The sequence below is a fragment of the Canis lupus genome, chromosome 13, assembly GCF_003254725.2.
Source record: "Canis lupus dingo isolate Sandy chromosome 13, ASM325472v2, whole genome shotgun sequence".
Taxonomy (NCBI): Eukaryota; Metazoa; Chordata; class Mammalia; order Carnivora; family Canidae; genus Canis; species Canis lupus.
The window spans coordinates 38,444,379-38,464,237 of NC_064255.1; the positions used below are offsets into that span (position 1 = coordinate 38,444,379).

At 54.8% G+C, this 19,859-nt stretch overlaps 1 protein-coding gene across 11 annotated transcripts; it reads right to left on the reverse strand.

The window, feature by feature from the left end:
- Positions 1–5,305: 5,305 nt before the first annotated feature.
- ZNF517 (zinc finger protein 517) lies at positions 5,306–19,817 on the reverse strand. 11 transcript variants are annotated; one of them, XM_049093200.1, is made up of 7 exons: positions 10,910–11,675; positions 10,635–10,745; positions 10,232–10,295; positions 9,606–9,727; positions 9,406–9,532; positions 9,041–9,154; positions 5,306–8,325 (listed from the first exon to the last, which is right to left on the reverse strand). In XM_049093200.1, the coding sequence occupies exons 5-7, from the start codon at positions 9,437–9,439 to the stop codon at positions 7,061–7,063; spliced, it is 1,413 nt and encodes a 470-aa protein (XP_048949157.1). In that variant the 5' UTR covers positions 9,440–9,532; positions 9,606–9,727; positions 10,232–10,295; positions 10,635–10,745; positions 10,910–11,675; the 3' UTR covers positions 5,306–7,060. The 11 variants fall into 11 exon arrangements, with proteins under 11 accessions (XP_048949157.1, XP_025306475.1, XP_048949158.1 ...); XM_025450690.3 differs by lacking the exon at positions 9,606–9,727; XM_049093201.1 differs by lacking the exon at positions 9,606–9,727 and having other exon boundaries at positions 9,406–9,564.
- Between the last annotated feature and the right edge of the window lie 42 nt (positions 19,818–19,859).

A 19,859-nucleotide genomic window follows, 5' to 3' on the forward strand; every position in this document is an offset into this window, starting at 1 on the left:
TCCATCTTTAAAGAGTCCAAACCCAGGCAGTCCCAGTGGCCCAGTGGTTTAGCACCTGCCTTGGGCTCAGGGCGGGACCCCGGGGTCCTGGGATCGAGTCCCCGGCAGGGAGCCCGATGTTTCCCATGTGGGGCACCTGTGGGAACCAGCGAAGACCCATGGGGAGCTTTGTCCCTGAGGGGCTTGGGAGGGAGGACATGGAGAGGAAAGCGGAGGAAGGGCTCTCCAGCACAGCACAGGAACCATGGGGCGGGGCCGGTGGGTGTCAAGGGCAGCGTGCCAGACCCGGGCTCCACAGAGGCCACGGGGCCGTCCCTGAAGCACGCAGTCCACATGACGAGACACCAGGGATGTGTGTGCACAGAAGAAAGCTACGTGAGCACACAGTGAGAAGGTGGCCATGTGCAAAGCAGGAAGAGGCCTCAGAACGAATCAAACCTACTCACACTCTGATCTTGGACTTCTAGCCACCAGAACTGTGAGGATTCTAGGAACCCATGACTTTCAAGGACATGGCATTTACTTCACTAGGTCGGTGAGCGGGTATCTGGGCCTGGGGCCTGGGGCCTCCACCAGGAGGTGTCTTCCCGGGTTGGGGATGTTCCCACCAAGGCTGTGGCGTCAGGACTGCCTCCTTGGCAGAACCTGCTTCTCCAAGCTGTGACTGGACTCGAAAACCAAACTGTCGATTCCTTTGAAAGCCCCATGACAGGGCAGCCTGGTGGCTCAGCGGTTTAGCGCTGCCTGCAGCCCAGGGTGTGAACCTGGAGACCCGGGATCAAGTCCCATGTCGGGCTCCCTGCATGGAGCCTGCTTCTCCCTCTGCCTGGGTCTCTGCCTCTCTCTCTGTGTGTATCTCTAATGAATAAATAAATAAATAAATAAATAAATAAATAAATAAATAAAATCTTAAAAAAAAAAAAAACATTCCTCATGCCTGAAGGCTCCTGGGTAACTCAGTTGGTTGAACATCTCACTCTTGATTTCAGCTCAGGTCATGATCCCTTTAAAAAAAAAAAAAAAAGAAAGAAAGCCCCATGACAGATCCTTGGCTGTTCCCTGAGGCAGCTCTCTCCCACGCCCAGAGCTGATAGGACACAGATAAGCTTTTGGGGGGCTGTATAGACTCCTGCACCCTCGTTGGCGTGGCCTCCTCTCTTGGCCCTTGCTGTGGACCTCCCCAGCCTAATGTCTGTGACTTTTCCCTTCCTTCTCATTTGTTAGCCACAGGCGGCAACCCGAGCAGAGGCTGGGCCTTGCTGAGGTCACACTGTAAACTTCCAGGTGCCTTCTCCTTCCCTTTTTAGCAGCCAAGCCCAGTGTGATCACCCAACTGGAATGAGGGGTGAGGCTGGGAGTCAGCAGTTGGTCAGGTGCTGCTAGATAGGGACCCCGGCACCTGTCAACAATGGCAAGAGGCAGGGCTTCTGGGTGCCTCCCGCAGGGCTGCCATTTCGTGCAGCCGGTGAGGACTGCCGGCTGTGTCAGGCTGCGGTATCCTGTTTCCTGTGGCCACATCGTCCAGCAGGACCTGGCCCCTCACTAGTCCGTCCAGAACAGCCGCGGGCAGCACGTGGAGAAAGGCTGAGGAAGGCTGGGAAGACTGGCTGGTTCTTTCCGCTGTGGCCTGCAGATGGTCAATCAGTCACTGTAGACTGCTGAGGTCTGATGAGGGCAGCTTCAGGAGCCGGGGTTATCCCCTCAGTGCATGTACGACGGTTTGGAAGTCAAGAATTAAAGATAAAGCACAAATCTGAAAGTGAATCTCAGAAATGTGGGGTTAAGGGCAGCCTGGGTGGCTCAGTGGTTTAGCGCTGCCTTCAGCCCAGGGTGTGATCCTGGGGACCCGGGATCGAGTCCACGTCGGGCTCCCTGCGTGGCCTGCTTCTCCCTCTGCCTATGTCTCTCTCTCTCTGTCTGTCACGAATAAATAAATAAAATCTTAAAAAAAAAGAAATGTGCTATCAAGCAGTTATGCTGAAAACTCAGTGAAAAGGCCACCCCATCTTCTATGGCGCCCCTCTCAAGCACAAGCAGGAAGGAGACATGCTTTACCCAACTTGATTTAGTTTTGACCTTCGTAGGCCACAGACTGAGTCCCTATCTAGACTTTCTTCCTACTTCCTTCATCCAAGGTTATGATTTCAGTCATTCTTTCACCCAACAACTGAGCGTTGAGTATTGATCAGGCTTGTAGGAGTGCTCCTTGGGAACAGTCATCCGGGGCCCAGACATCCCCTGATGGCTACAGGGCAGGAGCACTGGCATCGCATCCTCTCCAGCCCTCTGGGGGTGTCCTCCTGGCTCAGAACAGTGGCTGCACCTCATCCTTCCCACCTGCCCGTTTACTTACTTCCAAGCTTTCCCAGACCCAGATGCCACCTCCATCAGCTCCGTAGCGCAGGAGCAGCTCTAGTGGCCCAGCTCTGGCGGTGTGGCATGCTGTCCTCAACAACCCAGCAAGGGGGGTCCCCATCCCCCAGCTGGCAGAGTGGTGGTGCTCAATTGCTCCAGCGTCCGACCTCACATCCCTGTGCCCTCACCCGTCCCCCAGGCCACGCTCCATCTCCAGGGCATTCTCATGCCTTTTGCCAGGGCTGCTCCCTGTTAACCGTCCTGCCCGCAGAGCTCGCCTTCCCGCATGCCGTATCCCTGCCGCGAGTTCCCTAATTTCTCTTCTTGCTCCGCACTGCCCCCCCATCCTTTTCCTCAAATTGAGGACAACTCGAGAATTTTCCAATTGAGACACTGATGTGAAACTGAATACTCCCTTATTACTTCAGTGTTTCCTTTAACTCAGAATAGGAAAAAAAAAAAGATGGAATCTGCTCTTCCTGGTTCCGTTTTGTTTTCTGCAGTGGGAACTGATGTGGAGAAAGCAGCTCTCAACGCCCCTGAGCCCATGCAGCTGCGTGGGGACCAGGTCTGGGGGAAGCAACTTTGGAGCAGGACGTGATGTCAGATTCCCCGGTGGGGAACCTCCTGCGGCAAAGCTGGCACCCGTCCCAAGGAGGAAGAGGATGAAGCAGAGACGCAGTGACAGGAGGCAGCCTGGGAGTTGGGGATAGTGTAGATGGGAACAGTTCTTTGTCACACATTCAATCACACTTTGGGGAGACGCCCAGGAATACGGTTGGTGGAGCAGCGACTTCCAGGGTCGCCAGACGGAGCGAAGCACGAGACCTCATCTGTTTGCAGCAGGGCCACCGCACGGAGTCTCCGAGAGGCTCCGATTTTATGGTTTCTGTGAGGAACGGGTCCCAAGATCCACGACTGTAACCCCGAGGCCGAGAGACTGTAGAGGCGGGACTGGTTGTAGCTGCGCCTGACCGGTCAGTGTCGGGGCAGGAGGCGACACTGGCTGCCCGGGGCGCTGGCCTGCGGGCCGGGGTTGGAAAGGAGACCTCCACCTGGTCGGGAGCGGTAGTAGCACAGGACCGAGCGGCAGCACAGGAAGCCCAGCAGCAGTCCTCTCCGCTCCCTTCTCACCCAGAATCACCCACATCCTCTACCTTGGGCCTTGCAACGCGCGGGGAATGCAGGCCCCAGGGCTGTACATGCGCCACCAGCCCACTGTCACTGCTGGGCCCAGGCACCCCCCTCTAGGCATGGGCGTAGGATGCTCGGGGCAGGGATCAGGTGTTGCGAACAGCACCAGGCAGCCTCAGAGGGGTCCAGCCCCTGGGGGAGGACACAGGTGTGGAGGGAGCACGAGGACTCTGCCCCAGGCGAGGGTCCCACTTACGCTCCCCGTGGACTCCAGGAACTTGAGGACACGGGGAGAACCTCGCATAGTCTCAGACTTCTCTTTTCTTTTTTGTCTGGTATCTTAGCCTGAGGACAGCTGACAGGCCAAGAACTGTCAGATGCGTAGCCTGAGAGCAGCATTCTGTGGGGAGTAGGTCATGGTGGCTTCAAAGCTAATGCACGGGAAGCCAGCAGCGTGAGGAGGAACCCACCGGGTAGGCAGGGGAAGGCCTGCTGCTCACCCTGGCCTCTCCGTGTTCACTCCTCTCCAACCTGGGCACCCTATCTCTGCCCAGGTCACCTGTGTGGGCCGTCGGTGGACTTTCACGACTGCTGGCTTCCAGTAGGCTTTGCAGTGGGAGCCTCGGCCAGAGACTGGAGGGCGGGAAGGGAGTGAGGCCGGGACCTGGTATCACCTGGACATAAGCCATGTCAACTTCCAGTCCCGATTGGACCTGTCTCAAGCTTTGGCAATGCCGCGCCCAAGCTCACAGGCAATGCCGCCAGCCAGGGTTTATGCCAGGGCTCCCGCCGGCAGTATTGTGTGTGGAGAGGGAGGCCAGTGGGCAGCACCTACTCATGGGAGGACAACTGATCACCAGTGGTAGCTCCATGCCACAGGAACAAAGGAGCGCTGCTCATGCCTGCACAGAAGGAAGGATGCCCTCATGTACTCGTGGAAAAGCTAGTCGGGCTCCACCTGAGAAGCAGAACCAGTAGAAGGCAAGTAGCCACCAATTGTGGGGGCTGCTAAGCAAGCTCCAGGTCCTCAGGGCAATCACTCAGGAGGACAAGATCACCAGGGATCCCTGGGTGGCGCAGCGGTTTGGCGCCTGCCTTTGGCCCAGGGCGCGATCCTGGAGACCCAGGATCGAATCCCACATCGGGCTCCTGGTGCATGGAGCCTGCTTCTCCCTCTGCCTGTGTCTCTGCCTCTCTTTCTCTCTGTGTGACTATCATAAATAAATAAAAATTAGAAAAAAAAAAAATTAAAAAAAAAAAAAAAAAAAAAAAAAAAAGATCACCAGCTGATGCTTTTCCACAGGCCGGAGCAGAAATCAAGACCTGGACGTTCAACCGAGTTACTCAGGTGCCTTTAAAAAAATGTTTTATAAAATATTGGGGTGGAGAACACCTCTGAGGACAGATAGTTTAGGTCATAGGGGACACGCAACTTTTTTTTTTTTTTTTAAGATTTTACTCATTTATTCATAGAGACACAGAGAGAGAGAGAGGCGGAGACACAGGCAGAGGGAGAAGCAGGCTCCGTGCAGGGAGCCCGACGTGGGACTCGATCCCGGGTCTCCAGGATCAGGCCCCGTGCTGGAGGCAGCGCTAAACTGCTGAGCCACCTGGGTTGCCCTTCATATTAAAAATCTCGTAACTGGGACACCTGGGTGGCTCAGTGGTCGAGCGTCTACCTGCAGCCCAGGGCATGACCCCCGAGTCCCAGGTTTGAGTCTTCCATCCCGCTTCTTCCTCTGCCCGTGTCTCTGCCTCCCTCTGTCTCTCACGAATAAAATAAGATCTTTAAAAAAAAAAAAAAAAGAGGCTAAAAAAACACATCACCACAGTAATCTCTGAAATGTGACAAGGTAATTTTTTACATTTTAAAAATATTTTACATTTCTTTTTTTAAAGATTTTTATTTATTTATGATAGAGAGAGGAAGAGAGAGAGAGAGAAAGGCAGAGACCCAGGCAGAGGGAGAGGGAGAAGCAGGCTCCATGCATGGAGTCCAACGTGGGACTCAATCCCAGGACTCCAGGATCACGACCTGGGCCCAAGGCAAGGCGCTAAACCGCTGAGCCACCCAGGGATCCCTATTTTACATTTCTAAAAAGATTTTATTTATAGGGCACCTGGGTGGCTCAGTCAGTTAGGCGTCTGCCTTGGGCTGTCACGATCCCAGGATCCTGGATCGATTCCTGCATCAGGCTACCTGGTCCACGAGGAGTCTGCTTCTTCCTTTCCTGTTCTCCCTGCTTGTGATCTCTCTAAGATTTATTTTAAAGATTTATTTATTCATGAGAGACACAGGCAGAGGGAGAAGCAAGCTCCCTGCAAGGAGCCCAATATGAGATTCGATCCTGGGACTCCAGGATCACACCCTGGGCCGAAGGCAGGCACTAAATTGCTGAGCCACCCAGGGATCCCCAATAACATTTTTTTTTTTTTAAAGATTTGTTTTAGAGAGCGAGGGAGCATGCACAAATGGGGGGAGGAGCACAAATGTGGGGAGGAACAGAGGGAGATGGACAAGCAGATTCCATGCTGAGCAGGGAGGCTGACATGGGGCTCGACCCTATGACCTCAAGATAGGACATGAGCTGAAATCCAGAGTTGGTTACTTAACCAACTGAGCCACTCAAGCATCCCTACATTTCTTTTTTTTTTTTTTTAATAAGTTTTTGCATTTCCCAAATGTCCTACAAAAAATTTATACTTAGGGGAAAAAAAGTAGATTAAAAAATACACATTTACTGGTCAGCTCTTCAGCTGGCTTGGGGCTGGAGGCCTCCTTTCTGGTGCACCTTCTATAGGATGCCGCAGAAGCTGTCAGCACTCTCAGCGTTCCCAACCAAGGGTCACTAAGAGATGCCTTCCCTTGTCAGCAGGCCCTCGGGAGGCTCCTCCCCAGAGCCGCCTTCTGCTGACAGGCCTGGTGAGGGCGGACCATGCTCAAGCCAGCTGGGGTTCCTGAGGCACTGCTGGGAGCCTGCAGACCCTGGTCCCCAAGTCCTGGCTCCCGCCACTGCCCCTCCGGCCTGACTGGTTGACAAACCCTTGATCCACCTGAGAATCCCAAGCATCCCCAAGCCGGGTACCCTGTGGATTCTAGTCCTGTGCCCTCCCCTCCAAATAGGGGCTGGGCTGGGCTGCCCCCCACCCCCACCCCCTCGCCCCGCCGCAAGCTGGGCTTCATCTTGGTCAGTCCTAATAAAAGTAAACAAAAATGAGCCAACATAGCCTTTTTGTTTGTTTTGTTCTGATCACAAGTCAGTGTTTGGAAAACAAATGAGTGGAAAAAGAAAACAGAACCCACCCACAATCCTCATGTGACTCATTGGAGCATGTGTGTGCATCCAGGCTCCCCAGCTGCGGGAGGACCCCTCTGGCTCACCGTCCTCACCCTGCGTGCTGCCTGACCACAGCCCTGGCCCCGGGCCCTCTGCCTTGGGGCCTCTCCCCAATGGGTTCTCTGCCTTTTCTGTTGTTTGGGGATGGGAGGGGGGGGCAGAGGGAAAGTGGGAGAGAGAATCTCAAGCAGACTCCATGCCCAGGAGACTCCACGTGAGATCGGGGCTCAATCTCACACTCCAAGATCATGACCTGAGCCGAAATCAAGAGTCAGACACCCAAGTCTCTGACTTTTACCAACTCGTCTGTGTTCCCCACCCTCCCGGGAGCACTCTGGGCCATGGACCTTCTGGTGCTGAATGAGGGCAGACAGCCGGCTGCAGGCCCTCCCACAGGCCCGGCACCTGTAGGGCCTCTCACCGCTGTGCAGCCGGTAGTGCTCATTCAGTGTGTAGCTCCTGCGGAAAGCCTTGCCACATTCCGTGCAGGCAAATGGCTTCTCCTTGGTGTGGGTCTTTTGGTGCAGAGTGAGGTTGGACTTCCGGCTGAAGGCTTTGCCACATTCCCTGCACTCGAAGGGCTTCTCGCCCGTATGCAGCCTCTGGTGCAGGAGGAGCAAGGAGTTGTGCTTGAAGAGCCTCTGGCATACGGAGCACTGGTACAGCTTGTCCCCTGCAGCAGCTTTCTGCGCTGCGCCGAGCAGGGTATTCGGACAGCCGCTGTCGTCTCGGGGGCTCTCCCTGGCATGCAGCCTGTGGTGTTTGAGGAGCGAGGACCCACGGATGAAGCGCTGCCCACACTGCAGGCAGGTGTAAGGCCTCTCCCCGCTGTGGATGCGGCAGTGCTCATTGAGTGTGAACCTGCGGCAGAAGGCCTTCCCGCACTCCCCGCACTCGTAGGGCTTCTCCCCTGTGTGGAACTTCTGGTGCTGCCGGAGCCGGGAGCTGCGGCCAAAGGCCTTCCCGCACTCCCCACACTTGTAGGGCTTCTCCCGAGTGTGGACTCGGTGGTGCGCAGTCAACTGTGTGCTCTGCCGGAAGGCCTTGCCACACTCACTGCACTGGTAGGGCTTCTCCTCGGTGTGGATCAGCTGGTGTCTCAGGAGAATGGAGCTCTGCTTGAAGGCCTTGCCGCACTCAGTGCACTGGTAGGGCTTGGCGCCCGTGTGGATGACCTGGTGCCTGAGCAGCAGCGAGTTGTACTTAAACGCCTTGCCACAAGCACACCTGTACACTCTCTGCCCAACAGTGCCTGCACGGCCCGAGGCTCGCTGTTTGTCCTCCAGGACCCCCAGGGACGTGCTGAGTACCCCACCAGGGCCGCCTGCCTGGAGGGGGAGGGGTACTTTATCTAACCCATCCTCAGGACTGCCATTCAATTCAGTTAACTTGGGCCTCCCCGCAGGGAGGCGGCCCCAAATCGTGCCCAATAGTCCTAACTGCTTAGAGGACACTCTCCTCAGAGGAGATTGCTTGATCCCAGCCTCCATCCTAGAATCTGGAAAAATGAACAGAGAATGAAAAAATGACCTAGCCTCTATACTCATAAAAGAAACTCCGTGATTTGAAAACATAATCTTTAGATCAAAGAAGTAGGGAAGTTTGGGAACTTCTCCCAAGAATCTGTAAAACCAGAGTCCGCATAAGAAAGAGGGCCCAGAGGAGGGTCTGAGGGAAGTGGGTTGAGGAGGGGAGCTCGTGAAAGGGGAGCGGCATCAGGAGAGAGGTAGGGCACGGGCCTGGCCCACGGGACTGTGTGGGGAGCAGGCTTGACTGAAGAGTGGGGCCTGGGGGTGCTGCTAGCCCTCGCACCCCTCTCCCTCTGGGCGCTCGGCCATAGTTCACTCACTCGGAGGACATGCTAAGCATTCCCTGTGGACGGCACGCCGCCTCCGCAGTCCCAAGCTGAGGCCCTGGCGCGGGAGCCGTGGGGAACTGGGAGAATCACAGCAGCTCAGGGGTCCTCCCCACCCACCCACAGCCCCCACAGATCTGGCCCGACACCTCAGAGAACCAGGAGGACATTCACGCACTTGGGTCTCTTGCACAAGTTAGTCCTGGTTTGGCCTTGGGTCACAAGCAAGGTGTTTCACAGGAAATCTGGCCCTGCTGTGAGGAGCTCAAAGTACAGCCTTCCTGGTGCCCAAGCACTAGGGGCGGGGGGGGGACAAGAAGTTGTACAAAGGCCAGGTCTCTCTGTGCCTTGCACTTACCTGGGCAGCGGCTGGTTGCGGACCCTCGCTCCTCAGTCACCTGCAGAATCAAAGCCCCCGGCTCCTCCCCTTGCTCCAAGAGGGAGATCAGTGCTGGTTTGGCAACAAGAAAGCCTACGTGCAAGGAGGAGAGCGGCACGTGTCAGGGAGCAGAAGGAAGGAAAGATGCCCGGCTGTGGGGCCTGAAACACTTACTTCCCTAGGAGCGGGACAGCTGCATGGCCATGGAGAGATGGGGGCCCTCCAGCTTCCCTTACAAACATGCTGGACTATGAATTTGGAAAAGAATCAACTCCCCCAAGAGGCCAGTGGAAGAGGCAGGTTTGCCACTGAGCTCAACCCCGGGACGGCTGGGGAAGCCTCACCCAGCGAGGCCACGTGCCCGTAGTTCTCCAGCATCACATCCCTGTACAGTGCCCGCTGGTCGGGGGCCAGGCAACTCCACTCTATCCTTGTGAAGTACACGGCCACATCCTCAAACACCACGGCCTCCTGCAACCACAAACCCTGCTGTCTGGGGCTGTCTGGACAGGAGATGCAGAGATGTCAGGGATATTCAGGGTACCTGTTCGCTTCTGGGGGTCAAGGCATCTGCCCGTGTGGTCACTGCTGCATCCCCAAGGCCTGGCACAGAGGGAACACCTCGACATTCCCCAAGGAAATTTGGGCAGTCCCACTGCCATAAAGCTGTGGGAGGACGAGGGGTTTCAACCGTGGCCTCATACCTCTCCACAGCCTACAGGGGTCTGGGGAGGAGGGACCCTTGAGATGCTGCCGGTCTAGCAACATCTACACTGGTAGGGAGCGTTCCTGTCCTTTGGTTCTCTGATCTCAAGAGAGAACCCAAAGGCTGTGTGGACAAAGAAGGGCTGGTCATTCACGCCAGGACAGAAGTAGATGCTGGGGAGGGACAGGGACCCTGGCCTCGCTGGCTGCCCCTGGAGGCTCTAGGGCTGCAGGAGATCCCGGGCAGCCCGCTTCTGCCCAAAGCCTCAGGAAGGAGCACACAGAGCACTGTGAAGTTTCAAAGAGGGAGGCGGTGGCCCCTTGGCTCACAGACTCCATCCTGTGACCCACCTGCAGGAGTGGGAGCTACATGAGTGGGCCTGGGGCCTGCTGGGAAAGTGCTCAGGGCTGAAAAGCTGAGGGCTGGGGATGAAGGCAGCCAAGAGGCTCAAACAGGGCACTCACCTGGAGTGTGGGCGTCGCAAGTGGCACCGCCATTCCAGGGTCCCCGTCAGGGGAAGAGCAGGTGCTGGGGACAGTGAGTGTTGAGTGGAAGGAGCCCAGGCCTAAGTCCCATCCACCCCTGTCCCTGTCCCCCAGGACCACCCAGATACAGAAGAGACAGGAAAAGGTGAGACACGGGGCAAGCCCACCCCGTCAGCCCAGAGGATCCCCTCACGGCCCAGGAAGCCACACCCTAAGACCTGCTCACCCACACACCTCCGCCCCTCACTGCTAATTTTCCCAGGGATGTCTTCTTGGACCATCCTATATAAAATGCCACCCCCACCCCAGAATTCCTTCCGTACTCTCGTTCCCTGTTGTATTTCTCTCCACGGCACCTGTGCTGACATAACGGTCGACTTACTTGCTTCTTATCCGCCTTCCTCCATGAAGAAAGACCTGTAGTCTGGTCACTCAGGCTGTACCCCCAGAGCCTGGGGGAGGGCCCGACACACAGCAGGTGCTCGGCAGGGGTCTGTGGAACGAACACACAAGCGGTTCCATGACGAGCGGTTCCATGACGGCGTGTGAGTGTGCCACCAGGAAGACCGTGCTGTGGATCATTAGAGAGCCTTCTTGCTGCATCACCTCGTGAAACAAGCAGCCTGTAAACAGAAAGACAAGTCTGGCCGCACGTACCCCAGCACAGCAGCCTTAGTTTCCTTGTGGCTGACTCTTCTTTTCCTTCTTTCCGTTTCTCTGATTTCTCCAAGGCTTACTGCTTATTCACAAACGTGTGTTGCAATTGGAAAAAGGTGGTTTAAAGACCAAAAATCACAATTCTGTCCACAGAGTAGGCCCTGGTCTCCAGGTCTCTTCCTCAGTGGAAACCCGCACTCTTGCCGTCGGGCGGGCGGAGGCCTCTGGGGCATCCTCCCCTGTGGGGATCGAGCCTCAGAAGCAGCTGCCACTCTGTAAAGCAACGTCGTCTCAGGCATCAGCTGACAGAAGTCCTGTAGTTATGATGCGCCTCTGGCTGGCAGGAGAGCCTTGGAACCTGCGGGAGCCTAAGGGGCTGCACCCGATGATCTGAGAGGCCCCCCGGGGGGGGTTGCAAATGCAAAGAGCAGACCCACGGCGGGCGGGCGGCCGGCGGACAGCCTGTGGGGAGGACCCGCCCGACGTAGCTGGCAAGGCCCGGCCTCGGCTCCTCAGGGCGCTCTCCGCAGGCGGGGCTCGTTTCTCCGCTATGCCCCGGGCGCTGCCTACAGGGGGAAGACCGTGGTCCCACCGCTGGACCCCGGGAGTGAGTCTAACCAGAGAAAACCAGCGCGGGGTTGGAACAAGTGGAGGAGGGGTCGCGGCTGAGAGAACGGCCCAGGTCGCGCCGGCGTCGGTGCTAACGGGCGCCTGAGGGCCGCGGGGCCAGCGCCCCGCCCGTCGCCCCAACCCCGCTCGCGACGCGCAGGGCCGCGGCCCCCGAAGCCGGCCGCGGCCCCCTCCGCACCTGCCTTCGCCCGCACGGCGAGCGGGGGCTCCGGGCCCGGGGCTCAGGCGCGCGCCCCCACGAGCCTCTCGCTCGCTCTCTTCAAGGCCCCGCAGTGGCCGCCGCCTGTGGCCTCGCTCGTCTGTTCCGCCGTCACACGCGCGTCTCTCCTCTACCCAGCGAAGCGGCCGAGCGGGGCCCCGGGACACCGCAGGCCGGGCGCCACCGGCGACGCAACCGGAGGACGAGCGTGCGGGTGCCAAGCACCGCGGCCGCCGCCTCCTCACCCCGCCCCGGCCAGCGGCGCGGGGGCGCCCGCCCTGGGCTTCCGGCCCGGCCCCGGAAGCGGGCCGCTCTAGGAGCTCGGAGGACTGCGCCTCGGGGGCGCCCGCCGGCTCCCGGGGCTGATCGCGCGCGGCCCGCCGGCGCCCGGAAGTTGGAGGGCGGGGCCGCCGCGGGGGCGGGGCATCGTTGCAGGCGGCCCGCTTCCGAGGCAGCGCCTTCTCTCTTGTAGCTTTTTATTTAAGTCCCTGAAATCACAGCCAGTTGCGCCGGCCGCGGAGAGACGCCCCGGGGAGCCTTCACCCCCTTCACCCACACTTGAGGTAGCTCCTCCACCAGCGTGACTTTCAAACTTCTGAGACTCCCAGTAAAAAAGGCTTTACGGTGTGACCCATCCCTCGCGCAGATCTGTTGATGCAGAAATGCTCACACGTCGTAATTTTGAAAAATTTTGACAAAACGTTTTACTCATGATATTCAATGAAATCTCAAATGTTTTTCCTTAAATGCTTTCTCATGGGCAGTCCCGGTGGCGCAGCGGTTTAGCGCCGCCTGCAGTCCAGGGCGTGATCCTGGAGACCCTGGATCGAGTCCCATGTCAGGCTCCTTGCGTGGAGCCTGCTTCTCCCTCTGCCTGTGTCTCTGCTTCTCTCTCTGTGTCTCAATGAATGAATAAATAAAATCTTTAAAACAAAAAAATAAATGTTTTCTCATTTAAGAAAAATGCAAAAGCAGGACCACCCCTTGCTGCGGAGGGAGGGGACGGTAAAGCAATAGCCGAAATCTATGAGGCAGCAGAAGAGGTCTCGCATGAACCGAAACGTGTGGTCTGAAAATCGGGCATCACATTTAGACACAGGCAACAATGCTTGGAAACTAAATAGCAACCTACTGAGTAACTCATGTGAGAAAGAATCATAAAAGGCGCTGTAACAGGTGCAATTGAGAGAATGAAGACCCTGCAGGACACTCACAGGAAAACTGACATACAGAGAGATCAAGGTTAATACAAGGGTACAGGTGGACCTTGGGGGTACCGCCACTGCAATAAAGCCAATATGGTAATAAGACAAATTAAGTGAATTTTTAGGTGGCCCGGCACATACAAAAGTTAGGTTTGAAGGGGCGCCTAACTCCTCGGAGGCTCAGAGGCTAAACCTCTGCCTCGGCCCAGGGCGTGACCCCGGGTCCCGATCAAGTACCCTCCCCTCCCCCCCCCCCCCGGGGGGGCTCCCCGCAGGGAGCCTGCTTCTCCCTCTGCCTGGGTCTCTGCCTCTCTCTCTGGGTCTCTCATGAATAAATAAATAAAATCTTTAGAAAACAAAATAAATAATAAGAAAAAAGAGAGGCGCCTGGGTGGTTCAGTCAGGTAAGCAGCCGACTTGATTTCCACTCAGGTTGTGATCTCAGGGTCCCAAGATCCAGGGCATGGTCTGCTTAAGGCTCTCAAAAACAAAAGGGGATCCATTAGGGGAGCTTGGGAGGCACAGTGAGCTCTGCATCCAACTCTTGGTTTCAGCTCAGGCGGTGAGCCCAAGGTTGTGGACTCAAGCCCCCTCGGCACCCAGTCGGCTTCAGACTCTCTTTTACAGCCCCGCCCCCCCTCCCCCCCCCCCCCCCCCCCGCCCATGTACTACTCTTTCTTTAAAAAAAAAGAAGGGCAGCCCCAGTGGCGCAGTGGTTTACTGCTGCCTGCAGCCCAAGGCCTGATCCTGGAGACCCAGGATCAAGACCCAGGATCAAGTCCCACGTCGGGCTCCCTGCGTGGAGCCTGCTTCTCCCTCTGCCTGTGTCTCTGCGCCCCGCCCCTCTCTCTCTGTCTCTCATTAATAAATAAAATCTTTAAAAAAAAAATCTTAAAAAAAAGAACTTTTTCAAAAAATTTATGTTTATGCGGCAGTCTATTAAGTATACAATAGCATGTCTAAAAAAGCAACATACATACTTTAATTTTAAAATATTTTATTGCTAAAAGATGCTAACCATCATCTGAGGTTTCAGCAAGTTCTATTACTGATCACAGATCACCATGACAAACAATAATGAAAAAATTTTAAGTATTTTAAGAATGACCAAAATGTAGGGGCACCAGGTGGCTTTGTGGCTTGGGTGTCTGCATTCAGCTTGGGTCATGATCTCAGGGTCCCAGAATCCAGCCCCGTGTCGAGCTCTCTACTCAGAAGGGAGTTTACTTCTCCTTCTGCCTCTGCTCCTGCTGCTGAGTGCTCTCTCTCTCAAATAAATAAATTAAAAAAGTTTTTTGAGACTTTATTTATTTGAGCGTAAGAGAGAGCAAAGCAGAGGGACGGGCAGAGGGAGGAGAAGCAGACTCCCCTGCTGAGCAGGGACCCCACTTGGGACTCGATCTCAGGACCTCAGGTCATGTTCTGAGCCGAAGGCAGATGCTTAACAGGCTGTGCCATCCAAGCTCCCCAAATTTTTAAAAATCTTAAGAAAAATGAATTATCAAAATGTGACAGATGCAAGTGAGCAAATGCTATTGGAAATAGGTCAGCAATAGACTTGTTCACTAGGGTCGCCAAGAGCTTATAATATATAAAACATGCTGGGCAGCCCTGGTGGCTCAGCGGTTTAGGGCTGCCTTTGGCCCAGGGTGTGATCCTGGAGACCCAGGATCAAGTCCCATGTCAGGCTCCCTGCATGGAGCCTGCTTCTCCCTCTGCCTGTGTTGTGTCTCTGCCTCTGTGTGTGTGTGTGTGTGTGTCTCTCATGAATAAATAAATAAAATATTTAAATATATATATATATAATACAGTATCTGCAAAGTGGAATAAAACAAGATATGCCTGTTTACATATACATGTAACTTTTCAGCACATATACTCAGCTACTAAAAACACTCATGAAAGAAGTGGGGTTTTTTTCACTTAAAATTTTTTTAGGTTTGTCTCAACATGTATACTTTCCTTGATTTTTGTTTTGTTTTGGATATTTATATATAAGAATTACCCTTTATCCCAATTTTACCCCAGGTATTATCTGGGCTCCCCTTTTCTGCTTAGAGATACAGATTTGGACAGCACCCCTCCCACAGCTTCTGGATATTCTAGGAATTTTTTACCGCTTTTAATAGACACTTAAAAAAAACAAAACACAAAAAACAAAAAAAAACAGGGCAGCCCAGGTGGCTCAGTGGTTTAGCGCCACCTTCAGCCCAGGGCATGATCCTGGGGTCCCGGGATCTAGTCCCACATCAGCTCCCTGCATGAGCCTGCTTGTCTCTGCTTCTGTCTCCCTCTCTCTGTGTCTCTCATGAATAAATAAAATCTTAAAAAAAAAAAACATCATTTTCTAAAAGGATTATTTATTTTTTCATGAGAGACACAAAGAGAGAAGGGCAGAGGGAGAAGCAGGCTCCATGCAGGGAGCCTGACGTGGGACTCAATCCCAGGACTCCAGGATCACATCCTGGGCTGAATGCGGCGCTAAACTGCTGGGCCACTGGGGCTGCCCACACCATCATTTTAAAACGTAGAATACCTAGAAAGGAATTACAAATCCCTTCAGGATCCTCTGTGATGAACTTTCACACCCTAAATAGTGTAGCACCCATGTCAACAAGCTGATTTTGCCCGGGGCCCTCAAAGCCTTGCGGGGCCCTCAGACCACCTTTCCTGTTGGTGCCCAACGGTAGCCGCTCTGACTGCCTCAGCCCTTGTGACTTCTGCAGACGCACTTTGTGTCCTCGGTGTATTTACTGACAGAACTCACAATAACCTGATGAAAGATGGAGGTATTGTTCCCATATAAAAGATGAGAAAAGAATCGTGTTCTGTTAAGGGCAACTGATGCTGGGGGTGGGAAGTCAAGTGGAAGAAGACAAAAGAGGGTCACGGGTACACATGTTTATACTATATTATTCCTGGGATCCCCGGGTGGCTCAGCGGTTTAGCGCCTGCCTTTGGCCCGGGTTGTGATCCTGGAGTCCTGGGATTGAGTCCCACATCGGGCTCCCTGCAGGGAGCCTGCTTCTCTCTCTGCCTCTTTCTGTGTGTCTCTCATGAATAAATAAATAAAATCTTGGGATCCCTGGGTGGCGCAGCGGTTTGGCGCCTGCCTTTGGCCCAGGGCGCGATGCTGGAGACCCGGGATCGATTCCCACGTCGGGCTCCCGGTGCATGGAGCCTGCTTCTCCCTCTGCCTATGTCTCTGCCTCTGCCTCACTCTCTCTCTGTGTGTGACTATCATAAATAAAAAAAAAAAAAAAAAAAAAAAAAATTTAAAAAAATAAAATCTTAACAAAAAAAATTATTCTTGTGTGTACGTAACAAGAAACATAGAAAAAAAAAAAAGCTAGAAAAAAAAAGCTCTATGCCTAACGTGGGCTTGAACTCATGACCCTGAGATTGAGTTGCATGTTCTACTGAGCTAGCCAACCCCTCCCTTAAAGAAACATTTAAAAAACAGATTAAGGGATCCCTGGGTGGCGCAGCGGTTGGGCACCTGCCTTTTGGCCCAGGGCGCGATCCTGCAGACCCGGGATTGGGATCGAATCCCACGTCGGGCTCCCGGTGCATGGAGCCTGCACTCCCTCTGCCTGTGTCTCTGCCTCTCTCTCTCTCTCTGTGACTATCACAAAAAATAAATAAATGAATATTTAAAAAAAAATAAAATAAAAATAAAAATAAAAAAATAAAAAACAGATTAAAAAAAAGATTTTATTTTTGAAGGTGGCACTAAACCTCTGAGCCACTCTAAAAAACAGCTTTAAAGGAAATATTTTTTTTTTTTTTTTGAGAAAGCATGGGGGGGACATTGCAGAGGGAGTGAATCTTTTTTTTTTTTTTAATTTTATTTATTTGATAGAGCACAAGTAGGCAGAGAGGCAGAGGGAGAGGCCGACACCCTGCTGAGCAGAGAGCCCAATGTGGGACTTGATCATGGGACTCTGGGATCATTGCCTGAGCTGAAGGCAGACGCTTAGCCCACTGAGCCACTCAGGCACCTTTTTTTTTTTTTTTTTTTTAAAGATTTGTTTAGAGAAAGAGAGCATGAGTGGGAGGGGCAGAAGGACAAGAGAGAATCTCAAGGTGACTCGGTGCTGAATGCAGAGCCTGACATGGGACTCAATCTCATGACCCCAAGATACAACCTGAGCCGAAATCAAGAGTCAAATGCTTAACTGACGGAGCCATCCAGGTGCCCTGGAAATAATTTCTAAGAATAAAGTTTGAATTGCTGGGCAGACATAATCTTGGATGCTAAGAGAAGGGTGCCCCACTCATCAGCAGAAGCAAAAGGTACTTTGTGGGGAGGGCCTCATCTGGTGGCAGAGGCAGATGGGTCCCTCTTGAAGGCCTTAGAACCCTATGTCCTGTGTGGCTGTCCCTAGAGGCCCCCATCTCCAGGGGACCCAGATTTATGGCATCCCTGCTGTGTGCCAGACTTGATGGCCCCTCACATGGAAGTTGACCTTCAGGCTAGTGAGATGGAGCCAAATCGGGGGTCTCTGGGCTTTGAAGGTTGGGGGGACACCAGCCAGGACCCCCATCTCTGCAAGGAGAGATACACGGAGCATGAGGCGGGAGCACAATCCACATCAGGCAGGTGTCTGCACCTCTGAGAGCCCCAGCATTGGTGGCCCTCCCTTAAGTCCATGCCCGCCATCTCCAGGTAGGCCTTCAGGAAAGGCCCGAGCAAGCAAGCCTCCCGGAGCAGCGCTTCTTGAAGCTTCCCTGGTCCCAGCTGTGAGACATTCCTTGGAACTCTTGGGTGGCTCTGCTGACCATTTCACCTCAGACTGTGGCACCGACTGATGTAGGAAACATAGAGCTCAAAGCTGACAGCCAAGAAAGAATTTTTGAGACATCTTTGGTGCAAAAAAGGGGTTTTATTAAAGCAGGGGGACAGGACCCGAGGGCAGGAAGGGCTGCACTGGGATCACAAGGAGTGGCCTATTACAGACTTTCAAATTGGGAAGGGGTTAGGGAGAGCCTAAGTCTCTAAGAAATTTGGAAGCAAGGTTTCCAGGATCCTGAGGGGGCTGGCTATTGTCAGGAGAAGCTCTTTTATTACTGTTTCATTAAACTTGAGTCATGACACCTTTCAGATGTCTATCTGCGGGCCATGTGCCTGGGGATGATCGCCAACATGTATCTTGGGGGGTAGAGATAAAAGAATTTCTATATGTTCAAGTAGACTCACAGGGTCCTGGGGGCCGAGCTAGAATTGCCTGTTGCCCTCAGCACAGTGCTAACACCGAGGCGGCTGAGCTCCTCGGAGAAATCACTCTGTTTTAAGGATTTGTCAATAGTAATTCAATAACTTTTCTTCTGCCTTTGACTCCTACATCACTGACCAATGGCAAGGCTCTGAACACAAGTCCTGCAGTGGACCTGGTTAGCCACCTTCTGGCTGCATCCGGCTCTAGGAGAGGGAGAGTAGGGGGTCCTGCCCCACCATACCCCATCCCAGAGACCCGAGGGACCTTCTCGGGGACCTCACAGCCTGACTGTCCAGGTACTGTCTGCACCCCCACGCCCTCTTCCTCTGCCTTTCTGGTCCTCTGAGCCTAGCTCAGGCTGACCTCAAAACCCTTCATTTTGGGGCAGCCCTGGTGGCTCAGCGGTTTGGTGCCGCCTTCGGTCCAGGGCCTGATCCTGAAGACCTGGGATCGAGTCCCATGTCAGGCTCCCTGCATGGAGCCTGCTTCTCCCTCTCTCTGTGTCTCTGCCTCTCTCTCACTCTGTGTCTCTCATGAATAAATAAATAAAATCTTGAAAAAAAAAAAAAAACCTTTATTTTGCCCGGGGGAGGCTCAGGTGCCCCTTACCCCCTTGGCCCTGCCGGCTGTGCTGCCTCCTGACCCCCCATCTCTGCAAACCTATCTGTTGCCTCTCTTGGGGCCTCACCAGTCCCCTCTGCTCCTCTGTAGCTTCAACATGAAGCCACACGGCCCCCCCTTCTTACCGTCCCACGATGTCATTCTCGCCACCACCCCTCCAAGGCCTACCTGACCAGGCTGGTGCTAGCAAACACCCTACCCCAAGGTCCTGAGTGCAAACCTCTGTCCGGCTGGATCTCTGCCCTCTCTCCCTCGCTGGCTCTTCCTCTACTGGCCTCGCCCTGCACACCCACATCCCCAGTCAAGGTCTACCTAGACTTGCTGTGGGCCGTTCTCACTCAGACAGGGGTCCCACCTCCAGGCACCCTCTCCTGAAGCCCCCTGCCACTCCCCAGTGGGTAACTCCGGGGAGCCTTCACTCAGCAGTTCAGGCCCGGCTGGAGGCTCCCTGCCCAGGGAAGAGGCCGGCTCCTCACCTGCGGCTCACAGCTGTTCCCTCTCTCAGCTCCATCCCCACTCACCCTTCCTCACAGTTTTGTCCTATTTCCTGGGCCTGCTTCCCCTCCTCCCCGGGGGACCCACCATCCCAGATGAGGTTTCCGCATCTGTGCGGTCGCCCAGTCTCTCCGTGGCACCCACCCTCCTAGACGCCCCCAGACATCCCGCGCCCCGCCGCCCCGGTTCTCCAAGCGAAGACCGGGAGCCTGTGTCTGTCTCCCCAACACCCATATCCAGGCAAGGCCACCCTGCCCTCCCCGAAAACCCACCGTGCACCAAGTCCAGCATCCCCGGAGCATCTGCTGTCTCTCGTCCAGATCCCCATTCTCTGCAAACCATCCTGTTCCCCAAACGGTCCACCGTCTACCGTTTCCTTAAAAGGGGGCCCTCGCCCTGCAAAGGAGCGCAGCACCGGGCAAGGAGCCTCCTGGCGGAGACGGCGGGCTTCCGGCCAAGACGTGAGCCCTGCGAGCCCATGTCCCCAGCCGCTCTATCCGGGGCCGCGCGACCCTGGAAAGTCACTCCTTTCCGGGCGCCCGCGGCCGCTCAGGGTGACGCTCGCCCAGCAGGGGGCAACA

Coding starts and splice junctions, on each gene's coding strand:
- ZNF517 (XM_025450687.3), bottom strand. CDS start 19,606: ATGGGGATCTGGACGAGAGACAGCAGATGCTCCGGGGATGCTGGACTT. Junction 10,876..19,550: donor GATGCTGGACTTGGTGCACG/GTGGGTTTTCGG, acceptor TTCTGTTTACAG/GCTGCTTGTTTCACGAGGTG. Junction 9,155..9,405: donor CGGGCACGTGGCCTCGCTGG/GTGAGGCTTCCC, acceptor CCTTGCACGTAG/GCTTTCTTGTTGCCAAACCA.